This window comes from Conger conger, chromosome 9, assembly GCF_963514075.1.
Source record: "Conger conger chromosome 9, fConCon1.1, whole genome shotgun sequence".
Taxonomy (NCBI): domain Eukaryota; kingdom Metazoa; phylum Chordata; class Actinopteri; order Anguilliformes; family Congridae; genus Conger; species Conger conger.
In genome coordinates, this window is record NC_083768.1 from 36,223,267 (window position 1) to 36,235,613 (window position 12,347).

Genomic DNA, 12,347 nt, shown 5'->3' on the forward strand with positions numbered 1-12,347 from the left:
GCTACAAGTAAAACAAGTCTACTCATCCTCTGGCCAAAGGAAGGATTCCACTTCCTGCCACTCATATTGGGGCATTGTGTAAAATTTCCTCTACCCATTCCGGCATAAAACTACAGACAAATAGTTCTCCCTGGTAAAATTCACAACATTTCCAGTTTAAGTTTATAAATCATTGCCACGTACTGAATGTAGATGGTTAGTGTGCAATTTGTTACCCTTTCATTTGCTAACCTGTATGTTTTGCAACTAAAACAAAACGTAAACCGAATTAAAAGTAACTCAATGGTGTTGTATTGCAGGGTGCTGTGTGGAAATGCATTAGGGATCTCATTCAAATTCTTAAAAATAACAAAAACTACTGCATATGGATTGTTTGTTTAAGACTGTTGAAAGTTAGTGCCCCAATTTCACAAAACTTCATATGTACAGAATAGTCTGGAATTCCAAGGACACATCCCCTGTTCACATCCAGTAATCACCGCTGTTTCGTTTAATTCGGTCCCTTTGTAATACAGGGCATTAGCATTTCCCAATAACAGTAAGATGGGGCAATCAGCGCAAAATCAAGGCAAGATCCACGCTCTACATTTGAAATGCTAAAAATGTGTCCTACTCAGTCTCTTCCCAAGAAGAGCATCAAAATTAAACCCCGTCCGTGAAAAGCAGAAAACCCAGCCCAACTCAACCCCAACTGCGTGGTGTGCCAAAATGGCTGCAGCACGGAGAAAATGTCCGGTGCTCTCCCCGGTCCCTGCCGCGGCTGATATACAGGATGTGATTATTTCCCAGTGCAGGTTCCCCCCATCACCGCGCCTGATATCATAAACCTCCTGTTCCACGGATCAGCTGCATTAATAATCCCTTCTACTGATGCGCACCGCGGAGAGGAGCAAGAGGCCAAAGTGAAACAAACAGTCCACCACCACAAGAGGCTTGGTCAAAAAAAAATATTTTTATTGCTCTGAAAAGCTCCCACAGGAAGGAGCCTGTGGATCAGGGTGTAATATAATAATTTAGGCAATGTGGCAGCACTGCTAACAGCACCCCCTCCTCCTACCTCAATGGGAGCTCATCTGCAAGCTATCAACACTCCTCTCAATGACTGTTTAATGAAACGCCACAAGCCAAGGACAATTCAACCTACCCCGGCTCTATCAGTTCTCCTTTATTTATTTATTTCCGCTTTTTTTTTCTTTCTTTGGACTTAAAATATAAGAGTCATTCAGCAATTGCTCCAGCGTGTCATTCATCACATGGGAAGCCACTGTGTGATGCCACCTGTTCAATGGCAAGTGGCGGTGTCCTTCGATGCAATCTGCCAGACTCCACACTCACATTCGCTAATTAGACAGTCCGCCACCCGACCACTGAGGACAACTGGTGGGGCTTCAGTCCTTAAACAGCATCGTAACAACGTGCCGTGAAGGAACGCAGAGCAGAGGTAATGCCGTTCCACATCGTGGATCAGTAAATGCCTGCTTTTGTTTACAGTCCATTTTATTTGACAGATTTGGAATAATGATACTACTTGACACACATACTTCGCATGAAATATCCCTTCTCGTTTTATGTCACATCGGGCACCCTTAGCACCATGTGTTTGGCAGCACCAGTATATTTGGTAGCAGTCCAAAAATATTGCTTAGAGCTTGATAAACAGAATCATAAAATGCAGAAAATCTAAGATAGCCTCAGATACAATGTATCATTGAACCTTAGTCAAGACACAAACACGTACATATTTGCATGGCTTATTTTGAAAGCGCGATTTCACAAGACATTCAATTTTGATTGCAGTTACTACTGTAAAACATTTTTAAAAAGAGTGCTATGCAGACCAACTGTCCTCCCTGTGGCTATGAACTGTTTTTCTCAAAACAATGCTGCAGTAGAGGAGTGACCATGGCCACAGTGGTACGGGAATCTGTGGCAACGTCACATAAGCAGCTGAGTTTAGCCATTGCCACAATCTCATCTAATCTCATTATTGAAATGATCAATCTCACAATAAATTATCAATCATAAACAATCAATAGTTATAGTTAGAATGCCCAAATGCACTACTGCTAATTGTGTTTCACAAGCACAGATAGGGGCAATTTACTAGTATTAGTGGCTAGATTTTACATTACAATCACTTAGAAAATGCTCTTGGCAAGATCTTTACGGAGTTAAAATACAAACTCCTGCCCGTTTGCCCGGTGGGTAAATTGATCATTTGAAGGTCAGCCAGTGTTTGGGGTTCTCAATCAGGATCTTGTCGACCTGGTTCTGGTTGATCCCTCTGTTCAGCATTTTGGGCACGATGTTGTTGAGGATGTGCGAGTAGCCGTGTCCGCCGTACTTTAGCAGCCGGTTCTTGGTGTGGATGTCATGTGCGATGACGATCCGGTCCTCATAGCCCTCTGCCACCAGGAACGCCAAACTGGGAAACACCGTGGGTACACACACACACACACACACGCACACACACACACACACACACAAACACAAACACAGACACAGACAGACACACACAGACACACACAGACAAGAGACACAAAGGAAAATACATACAAACACACATGTAACAACAACGCGCAAACTAAAATAGATGCATACAGAATCACAAACCTTTTCAACATAGTGAAATACATCAAGGGTAACAGATGTAACAGATGTATGGTGTATAAGCAAGCTTATTACTGGATATTTCTGAGATAATAATACATTCACTTCACAGACTTACAGCCCTGCAGTGACAAGGACACATCGGAGGTTTGCTCCACAGTGCTTCGGCCACATATGGTAATCTCTGCTGTTTTGTTCAGTACAGCTTTGTAATACTCTGGGGTAATTGGAAATCTGTGATACTGTCGCAAAACTTCACAAGGTGAAACTGCCACGCTCAGGTGGGGGATGATGTTATTAAATGCACAATACCCTGTCAGAGGGAAGAACATAGCCATTAAAAATGAGGGAGCCCATTTTAGCACCCATAGTTTGGGGCTGCCACGGGGGCACGTGCACCTGAGGCCTGTGCACCTGACCCCCCCATTGTCTGGAGCCAGATGTGGATCTTCACAGCAGTGACCACTGTGATGACGAGATCTCCAGTGGTCTGTGGTTAACACTCAGCAATAATCCACAGAAGGGTTCCAGTAGGGAGGGGTAGTCCCAACTTTTTACTAATGGTTAAAATACTATTTAATAGTGGGTTATTAATAGTTTATAAGCAGACCCTAAACTGAAGTGTTACCAAAAAAGTTAACTAATATGCAAATCTGCACTTGAGCAAAAAAATCATAATACCTCATAAGTTGAAATACAAAAACTCATTTTCAATATAAAATATAATTTTGATTGGTGGACGGGAATATTTTTCCCTATTCTATTCACCCTCCACTTAAAAAGGGGGCAGAAATACCAGTAAAAAAAAAAAAACCTCAATTCCCTGTCCAGACACCATTCCACGCCCATATTTACTCATCGTATTTCTCTGAGGTCACATCCTTCTCACCCGTCCTGAGGAGCTGGCCCAGAAAAGCCCTCCCTCAGTTGTTCCCGCTTATATTTTTACCGCTCCCAATCTGCTTCAGTGAGAATAAATAAAGCTTTGTGCAAACACGGGGGGGTACTGTCTGTATTATTCTTCCCTGTCACTACAGCCGGCCCTGAGAGACGGAGAGAGTGAGCGCCCTAATAATCTGTTTCTGGAACAACTTTTACCAAAGAGGGAAAAGACACTTGAGTACCAGGACCAAAGGTTGCTCTGAGTAAAGGCATACACAGGGTCCTTGTCAGCTTATGGGTGTTCTGCATACCTTCAGAGTTCAACACAGCAATAATTTGAAATACTCGAATGTTCCAGTTCAGTTCAGTTCAAACTTCGAAAATATATTTTCCTAAGCTTGTTGTAAAAAGAAAATATGCCTATGACTGAATCAATGGGAATATCAAAGTATATGCTAATGTGTTGATGCCATTAATCATAAACACAATAGCAAATTTCCAAGTCCCATCACCCCAGCTGGCAATAATTTGGATCCCATTAAAAGTAATCAGATAATCACTCACCAGTATTAAGGATTCTAAAACGAGGATCAACAGTCACTGTCACAAGCATGAATATAAAAATAAATATTCATAATCGGGCAAGTGGCCATGCCCACATCAGTTTCGCACCCAGAACACGCACCAGAAAATAGCCTGAATGAGGTCCCCAAAAACCATTGCACAACACTACAATTTACACAGTATTGTCATAGTCAAACGTAATCAATTAAATAAATCTACAAACACCCTCCCCAGTGTGTAGTATTACTGCTGAAAGGAGCTTCAAAGCAGAACGCAGAAGAAAACGTAAAGGGGAGGGGGATGAGTCACATTTTATCTAGCACAGAGCAGAGAAATAACAATTGGATTCTAGGTCAGGGATTTCTATAGAGGAAATAGACCAACAGTATGGTTATTTCTGAGTACAAACACATCTAAGGGCACTTATAATGGGGACAGATCCCACTGTTTATTTATCAATTGGGCAGGCGGGTAAAAAGTGCCAATACGACTGAGGGGGACAGGGTAATAAATCAATATGCAGCCTGCTCCTTCCGTGTGCTTTGACCTTTTCTTAAATATCATTCGCAATCATGGAACTGAAGAGGTAAGTAAAGCGTTCAAGTGGAGAAAATCCAGCGACTGTAATCAAATCAAAATCTGATGGGTCTCCTCCGTAATGACGGCCCTTTCGTGGCAGTCGAACCTCTGGACATGACACGTATAGCGCAATTAGCACTGCAGTCGTGATCGAAGTCGATCGGGGATCTAACATATCGGCACTAGCGTAGGCACGGATCTACAGAAGGAAGCCGTGTGGTAGTGAAGGAGCTGGACGTATGACCGGTAGGTTGTGTGGTGAATGTGGGGAAGCACGAGTGAGCATTCTTGCACACACTCTCGCCTCTTAGGGCATTATTAAGAGTGCTATTCGGTCCCTCGGGTGGGGACCCAGGTCTTGGGCTCAGTGAGCAAACTGCATGTCTTGTAGCACGATGTGAACAGTAAGGGCCGCTTTCAAATCCCACAGCAGAGCAGCCTTGTTACAGTTGTCTGCTTAAAGTCCAAGGATGCTCTTATAGGACCCGTGGGAATTCGCTTTAATGCCCTTTAATTCCTCACTCTAGCATACACTTGTTATATTCTTTGTTGAACATTTGGAACATTCTTCATTTTCACTTTTTGCCCTTAACAAAGAAACAAACCGACTCGGTTATCAAAAAATAGAAACTGGGAATCTGGGATCACTAAGGAATTGCAATACAACTGGACACCTAAAGGAAGTGTTTGGATCATGGCCAAGAGGTGTCTTGCAAATCACACTGAAAGTAATTGTGCTCAACACTTGTTGTTTATTTATAATTACTTCAATTGATCTAGATGTACAGCAGGAGTACATACAGAGCACCAGAAACTGTCACAATAAAAGCTAGCCATCAGCTAAGCAACGCTTGCTTACCATGATACCACACTACCATGGCAAGTGTGGTACCTCGTTCAGTTGAAGAGTTAAGCGATTAACTGAAGAGAGCTATATGAGACTTTCCATATCATTTCAGGAGGCCTGACTAAAGCATGCAGCGAGACCTGATATTTTTGTGCTTTGGAAGATTTTCTAGTTGCAATTCAAATGTGCATTTTAGGCTTTTGATGGAGTGTGTGTAAAGAACAATGTAAATCAATGTTCTTCAACAACTTTCCTAGGGGAGATTTTCTGTGTACTTTTCGAATATATTAACCCATTATGGACTAAGGCCCCCCTATAGAAAACCCGTAGAAAGGCCTAGGAATCACAATGAATTTCAATGGTAATGTGTCTTGAACAACGGTCATTTGATCAAATAAAACGCTGGCATTGCATCCGTTAAGGTCGATGCAACATGCAGGTTGCATCCATTTGATAAGGGAGATGTAACATTCAGGTCACAAAAGGGGTTAAAAGATATTGTAAATGTGTAAACTAAGCAGGTGCCTTCTTGAAATACGTAATAGTATTGCGTATTATTCTATCACTAATGAAAGCTATCCTGAGAAGTCTAAAAACTCCTGCTGATCAGAAGGCCAACTGTATGGCTATGTCAGGCTGCATTGTGCCCCAGGCCACTAGTTGGATAACCCTGATTTAGGCCACATGAGGTTAAAACGTGTGGGTGGCTACTCACTTTTTGACTCTCTGGCTATCGCTGGGCATGTCCACGGCCAAGTTATAAGCATAGTTCAGCATCTCAGTCCCAAACAGGTCATATTCCACGTAGCTGCCCATCTTTGCGAACTCCAGGAGCTCCCCTTCGTCAAATATGGTTCTGAAGATGAAAAACAAAAACAGTAAAAAGTAATTTCACCTATAGATAAAAGGCAGCATTCAACTCAATATGCCACAGCTACATGATGACCTCCCTTCTGCCCAGGACCACAATTCCGTAACCATAACACAGGAGTGTCACGATCAGGAATAAAAATAACCGACAGCGAAGCGAAGCAGCAGACATGAGTTAAACACAGGGAGAGCAGGCGGAGGGGGAAGAGATTAATCTGACTGTTCGATAGCAGGTTGTTGGCTCCACGGGGGTGAGAGGTCTATAAGTGGCTTGTCAAGGAGCTAGAGTTGTACCACAGCAGAGACACGAGCACAGCCAACATTAAACTTCTGATAAACACTGTACCTCTCAGCAAAACCCTGTGTTAATCAGGAAATGCCAGGAGTGTAAACGGAAACAAAAATCTGATTGGTACATTAGCTAATATCACAACGATCTGGGAGGAAAAGAGTCAAAAGTCTCCACCCACAACTGTGCCCAAGAGTATCTCAAGACCACATTCACTCAAGGTAAACAATTTTACAGCTCAAAAGTACTTCTAAAAGACCTTTCTTATTCACAAAAAAAAGAAAAACAAATCAAGAAACTGAAAACAAATTCCCATAAAGGGACTCACGACACAAGAAATAAATTTGCCTATTATTCCTTATACAATCAGGAATGGTTGGAGTTATTGATAAAATAAAATAAATCAATAAATCCCCTCAGTGCTGCTGTCCTTTAGAATGTGAATGCTCTGTAACAGTAAATATTTATAGGAGGGCTGCCCATCCATGTTCCAGGAGATCTACCATCTTGTAGGTTTTCATTTCAACCCTAAATTGGCACACATGATTCTATTGATTAGCAGGTCAAAGAGATCTCCAGCTGTTGAATCAGCTATGCTTTGTTAGGGTTGGAGTGAGAATCTACAGGATGGTAGATCTCCACAAACAGGACCGTCCTGTTTTTTGGCAAATACATTTCAGCTTAAAATCTTTTTCAGACTTTCATCTTTCAGCTGCTTGGACAGGGTAACAGGGGCTACTAACAAAAAATCTGCAGACACACATTTTGTCAATTTCTGTCAAACTCAGGAAGAGAGAAAAATATTTTCCAGTTGACAAAGGCCCACGCCTCGACCACCACCACCACCCCACCCTTGTTATCATCTCCATGGGTTACAGGACACTGACCTGTCCAGGTGGGACATGACGGTTTTGCTGATGTCACCCCCGGCCTCCTGTAGGATCCGGACCACAGCAGCAGGAGCAGCAGGGTTCCGGCCCGGATGGATGATGACGGGGCAGCCGAGCTCAGTCTGGGCGTGGGCTGTGGCCTTCAGGACCTTCTTCTCGCTGTCTGTCATTGGCCAGGACATGCCGATCTCGCCAATCACACCGCACTTGATGTCCGTGCCGTCAGCCCCGTGGAGAACCTCGCTCACCATGATGTCGGTGAGCTTGGGAAAGACATGAGGATCAGACTGACGATATCGCTCTGAGGGTCACGGATATTCGACCAGAACCTCGAAGCATACTGCTGCTCAGATAGTTATAGGTGTTGGACTTGGGTATTTAGCACTGACAAATAACTGCCTCTTCTTGTGTAATGGAAGGTCACAGGTTAATGCCCCTCTCAGTCTGGCCTGCTCACTGTGCTGTGCTTTGTGCTCGGGGACCTCCTGTTATAAATGAGTCTACGTTTGCATCTGGAGCCTTAGTCAAAATCATAGCTTAATAAACCCCTCACACACAGCTATAATGTCTGCATCCGTAATCTCAGAGGTCACAGTGGAAGCATACAGAAAGTAAAGAGTACATGTATAGAGAACAAAGAACAAAGACACTGTAAAGAAAGATTCAACAAAGTTTTTAGGCTGTTTCTGTATCCAACGGCAATTGTGCTATGAAAATCTCCAGAGGTTCTCGCTGAAAAGAGCAAGGATAAAGAATAATTGGAAAAAGGGTCTTGCAAAGTCTTGGCCCAGGACCAGAACCAGTTGGCTGACAGAAGCGCTTACCTCCGTGTAAAACAATGTACAAAAAAAAAGCATTCATCCGCCTGGCGTACCTTCTCCACAGTCATTTTCCGCGTCTCGCTGGAGTGTGTGGCGTCCACGTAGAAGCCAGCCCCGGCCACGACGTGGACGCCAGTCTCCTTGGCCAGCCTCTTGAGGGTCTTCACGTCACGGTTGATGCCGGTGGTGGTGTTCTCCACGATGGTGCCCCCTCCTGACCGCCGGTAGAGCAGCAGCTCCTCCTTCACGGCCTCCGTCTCCTGGTAGAGCAGCAGGTTCTCGGGGCTGCTGTATGGGTTCTGCTTCAGCCAGAAGAGGTTCTTCATCTCGATGGGGGCCTCAGAAATGGCCTCATCGCCTGGAGCCGGCGGGAAGTAGCAGCACTCAAAGGTCATGGTCAGGTGCTCGTGAGTCATAGTGCGGCCCAGCTGGCTCGGGTCCACCAGGCCCAGCACTGTCTGCACCTTACCGCTGAACGCCGACATGTCCTGAGAAAATACCTGGTGTTGTGATGCACAGAGAGACTGTGTTAGGTGGAAATGATGAAACCAGTCTCTCTTCTAGCATACAAGCACCCATTGGGTATAAAAATATACATTACATTTTCAGAAGTGAAAAATATGGTGTTGAATAAGTCATACGTTCAAGAATAAGACGATTTTAAAGAAACAAATACACAATTTGTTCTGTATAATGAATTCAGATACTTTATACATTCATTTCAAATATTTTATACCTATAGCATGAAGCAAGTGTTTTGTTTCGATGTGCATTGATCACTGACTACAACCCCACTCTTGAGAATCTCAGTGGAGGGAATAACATAGCTGGGAATTCATCACACCTGCATAGAAGGCCTGCTTGAGGGCACAAATGTGGAGTGGTGTTGCTGGAAAGCTGTATTTTGTGATGGGTACTTGCCTATCTTAATTTTGCATGACACAAAACGTGGAAAGTTATTAGCTCGAACAAACAAATGACAATGCAATCCTGTGGACATACAGGAGCGTGCAAAAACTTGGGCACCCGTGGTCAAAAAACCTTTTACAAGTAATATTTAAGTGAACAGAAGTGAACCTTACCTCTAAATGGCACAATGTTAAACTTGACACATTTCTTCAAATTTTAAAGCAAGATTACTTTTTATTAAAAATGTTTACAGTTTCAAAATAATAAAAAAAGAAAAAAGGCCCTGTGCAAAAGATTGGGAGCCCTGTCAGTTAGTACTTTGTAACTCCTCCTATAACAGCATGCAAACTCTTCCCGTAGCCAGTCAAGAGGCTTTTGATTTTCGCTTTTTGATTTATTTATTCTTTTCCCAATTCTTCCTGGCAGAACACCTCTAACACAGAAATATTCTTCAGCCTCCTTGCATGTACGGCATGTTTGAGCTCTCTCCACAGATATTCAATAATATTCAAGTCTTAAGCATTCAATTTAGATATTCATGTGTCTTTCCTGGAGGTTTGATTCTGAGGTATGCGTTGGATCATCGTTTTGCTGGAATACCCAACCTCTCTTCAACTTCAATATCTGGACTGACCTGTGAACATTAGCCTCTAGAATTTCTTGATTTTTGGAGGAATCCATTCTTCCTTCCACTCACAATATATTTCCTGGGCCCCCAGCTGCCACACAACCCCATAGCATATTGGATCTACCTCCATGCTTCACAGTTGGCAGTCTGTTCTTCTGCAAAGGTTTCACCCTTTTTTCTCCAAACAAATAGTGGTGGTGGCCAAAAAGTTTTGTCAGTCCAAAGCACATTGTTACAAAAGGATTCAGGCTTCTCAATGTTTTCTTTTGCATACTTGAGACACTTTGTGTTGAGGTAATTCTTTCTGGCAACTCTGCCATGTAGGTCTTTGTTGTTTAAAGTATGTTATATCGTTGTCCTGTGAACAGCTAGACCTGTATTTGCTACTCTTTTTTGCAGCTCTTTTGCAGTGATGTGTGGGTTCTTCAGAGCGTTTGTCACCAGGTCTCAGGCCATTCTATATGAAATCTTTCTTGGTCTTCCAGACCTTGCTTCTTCAACGGTTCCATTTATCTTCCATTTTCTAATAATGTTTCTGACAGTGGAAATAGGCAGTTTGAAACATTGAGAGTTTTGTAGCCTTCTCCTTCTTGGTGGAAATGAACCATCTTCATTCTGACATCCTTGGACAACTGTTTAGAGGAACCCATGGTTGTTAACACCAGACAGAACAGCCACTGCAGTTGGATACTTACTACTAGAAGGCATGGAGTTACTTCAGAATAAAATGTTCCTCCCAGGAATTACACTCAGCTGACTCGTTGAAGCACTAACAAGCCCTATCTTTCTAAAAAGTAATAATCTTTCTAAAAAGTAACAAAGAATAATAAGGTTTCTCAAACTTTTGCACAGGGCCCTTTTCCTTTTTTATATAATTTATAAACAGTACAAATGAAAATAAAAAGCAAGAAAGGTATCATACTGAACCATTTAGAGTTCAGACTTGCTTCCAATCACTGTCACAGACATTTAAACCAGGGGTGCCTACATTTTTGCACCCCTCTGTACCTCCCGTAAGACTGTTATTATTAACCTATATTTATAAGGTGCCAGTTTCGTAGAATCAGATTAAGCCTAGTCCTAGTCTAAATTCAATTATGAATTGAGAGTATCCTTACAAAACTCAAATTTCCCACATACATAGAATGGAAATAAATGTATATGAATGGCCATTAAGCATTTCAAAAGAGTAGAGACCCAGGTCTGGTCACCAGTTAGGTGACACTTTCCACTTAAGTCACTGGGTCAGAATATGTAACTAAGTGAAATGGCTGGAATTTGACCCGAGGATGGGCGAACTCATTTTGAATCGGCTGTTAAATATCCAAAAGTACCCAGTCCACTTTCTACGGGACCCATGACCGAGGAACTTAACCAACTTAATGCACGACCGCATTGAGAAATGAACTTTGATCTTTTATATTGGCATGCCTCCGAATTCCATGCAACCAGAAAGGTTGCGCTGCACATGTTTCACTATAAATCATTTCGTGATCATGACATATTAACTTGCATTATGTTAATTCTGTTGGTGTCGCGCTATTATGAAAACACTCACACGTATTAATGCAACGCGACCACCGCATTCCTATTCGCAATACGATTGTTTGTAAGTAAAACGTAATTTAGCGAACATTCGCATCGTTCCCATTTATGTAACTTCAAACCACTCCACTTTTATTTTACAAAGCAAATGCATGCAAAATCCAAATATGCATAACTTCTATGGAAGCATTACTGCAAGCGCAACTTTAACTGCCATTTCGAATTCAAGAATAGCTGCATGCCAGAGAGCTAAACGGAAAACAGGACTAACTTAAATGATTATCTCGGTGCAGTCGGCAGTTGGCCGAATCAAAATAGATAATCTCAATGAAAAAGAAAAGAGTGCTTATCATTCATTTCAAATTTAATTTGAACCAACGTTGAGAAAAGCCATAGACCTGAAGCGAAGTGCCGTTATCCCGACCAGGAGTGCAGATTAGTTTGAGTGAAAAAAAAGTAGAGCAGGGAAGCCTAAAATGAAACTATCGCGAGAACAAGTCAATCCTTGTCAGGGACCACTGACTGCACTGCACGTTAATAATTCCTTTATGCACAATTACATTGAGTAGTTGTATAACTACGTACTTCCATACCACGGCATGGAGAAATAGCGCAGCACCTAGGGAAAATACGGCATTCAGATTGGCGGAGACATGTCACGTGGGTGTGCATTGATTTCGTATAACCTTTCTAGCGATAACAGTACGAACAGGTAATCCAACAAATATCAAATATCAAATAACACATACTAGGCTATACAATACCTGTGTCTCAAACCACGAACTACCGTGCTCCTTGCTAAAGTTCCTAAAGCCGCCGTTGACATAGCGCATAGATTTGAACGATTAGAAACTTGTTGGAGGAAAAATTCTGCATGGTATAAATTAGGAACGCATTCTCCACGATAGATGAC

General features: G+C 42.5%; 1 protein-coding gene across 1 annotated transcript; it reads right to left on the bottom strand.

The window, feature by feature from the left end:
• Positions 1–1,739: 1,739 nt before the first annotated feature.
• Positions 1,740–11,990, bottom strand: pter (phosphotriesterase related). Its single transcript, XM_061255617.1, has 5 exons — positions 11,833–11,990; positions 8,406–8,852; positions 7,529–7,794; positions 6,198–6,338; positions 1,740–2,425 (listed from the first exon to the last, which is right to left on the bottom strand). The coding sequence occupies exons 2-5, from the start codon at positions 8,835–8,837 to the stop codon at positions 2,215–2,217; spliced, it is 1,050 nt and encodes a 349-aa protein (XP_061111601.1). The 5' UTR covers positions 8,838–8,852; positions 11,833–11,990; the 3' UTR covers positions 1,740–2,214.
• Between the last annotated feature and the right edge of the window lie 357 nt (positions 11,991–12,347).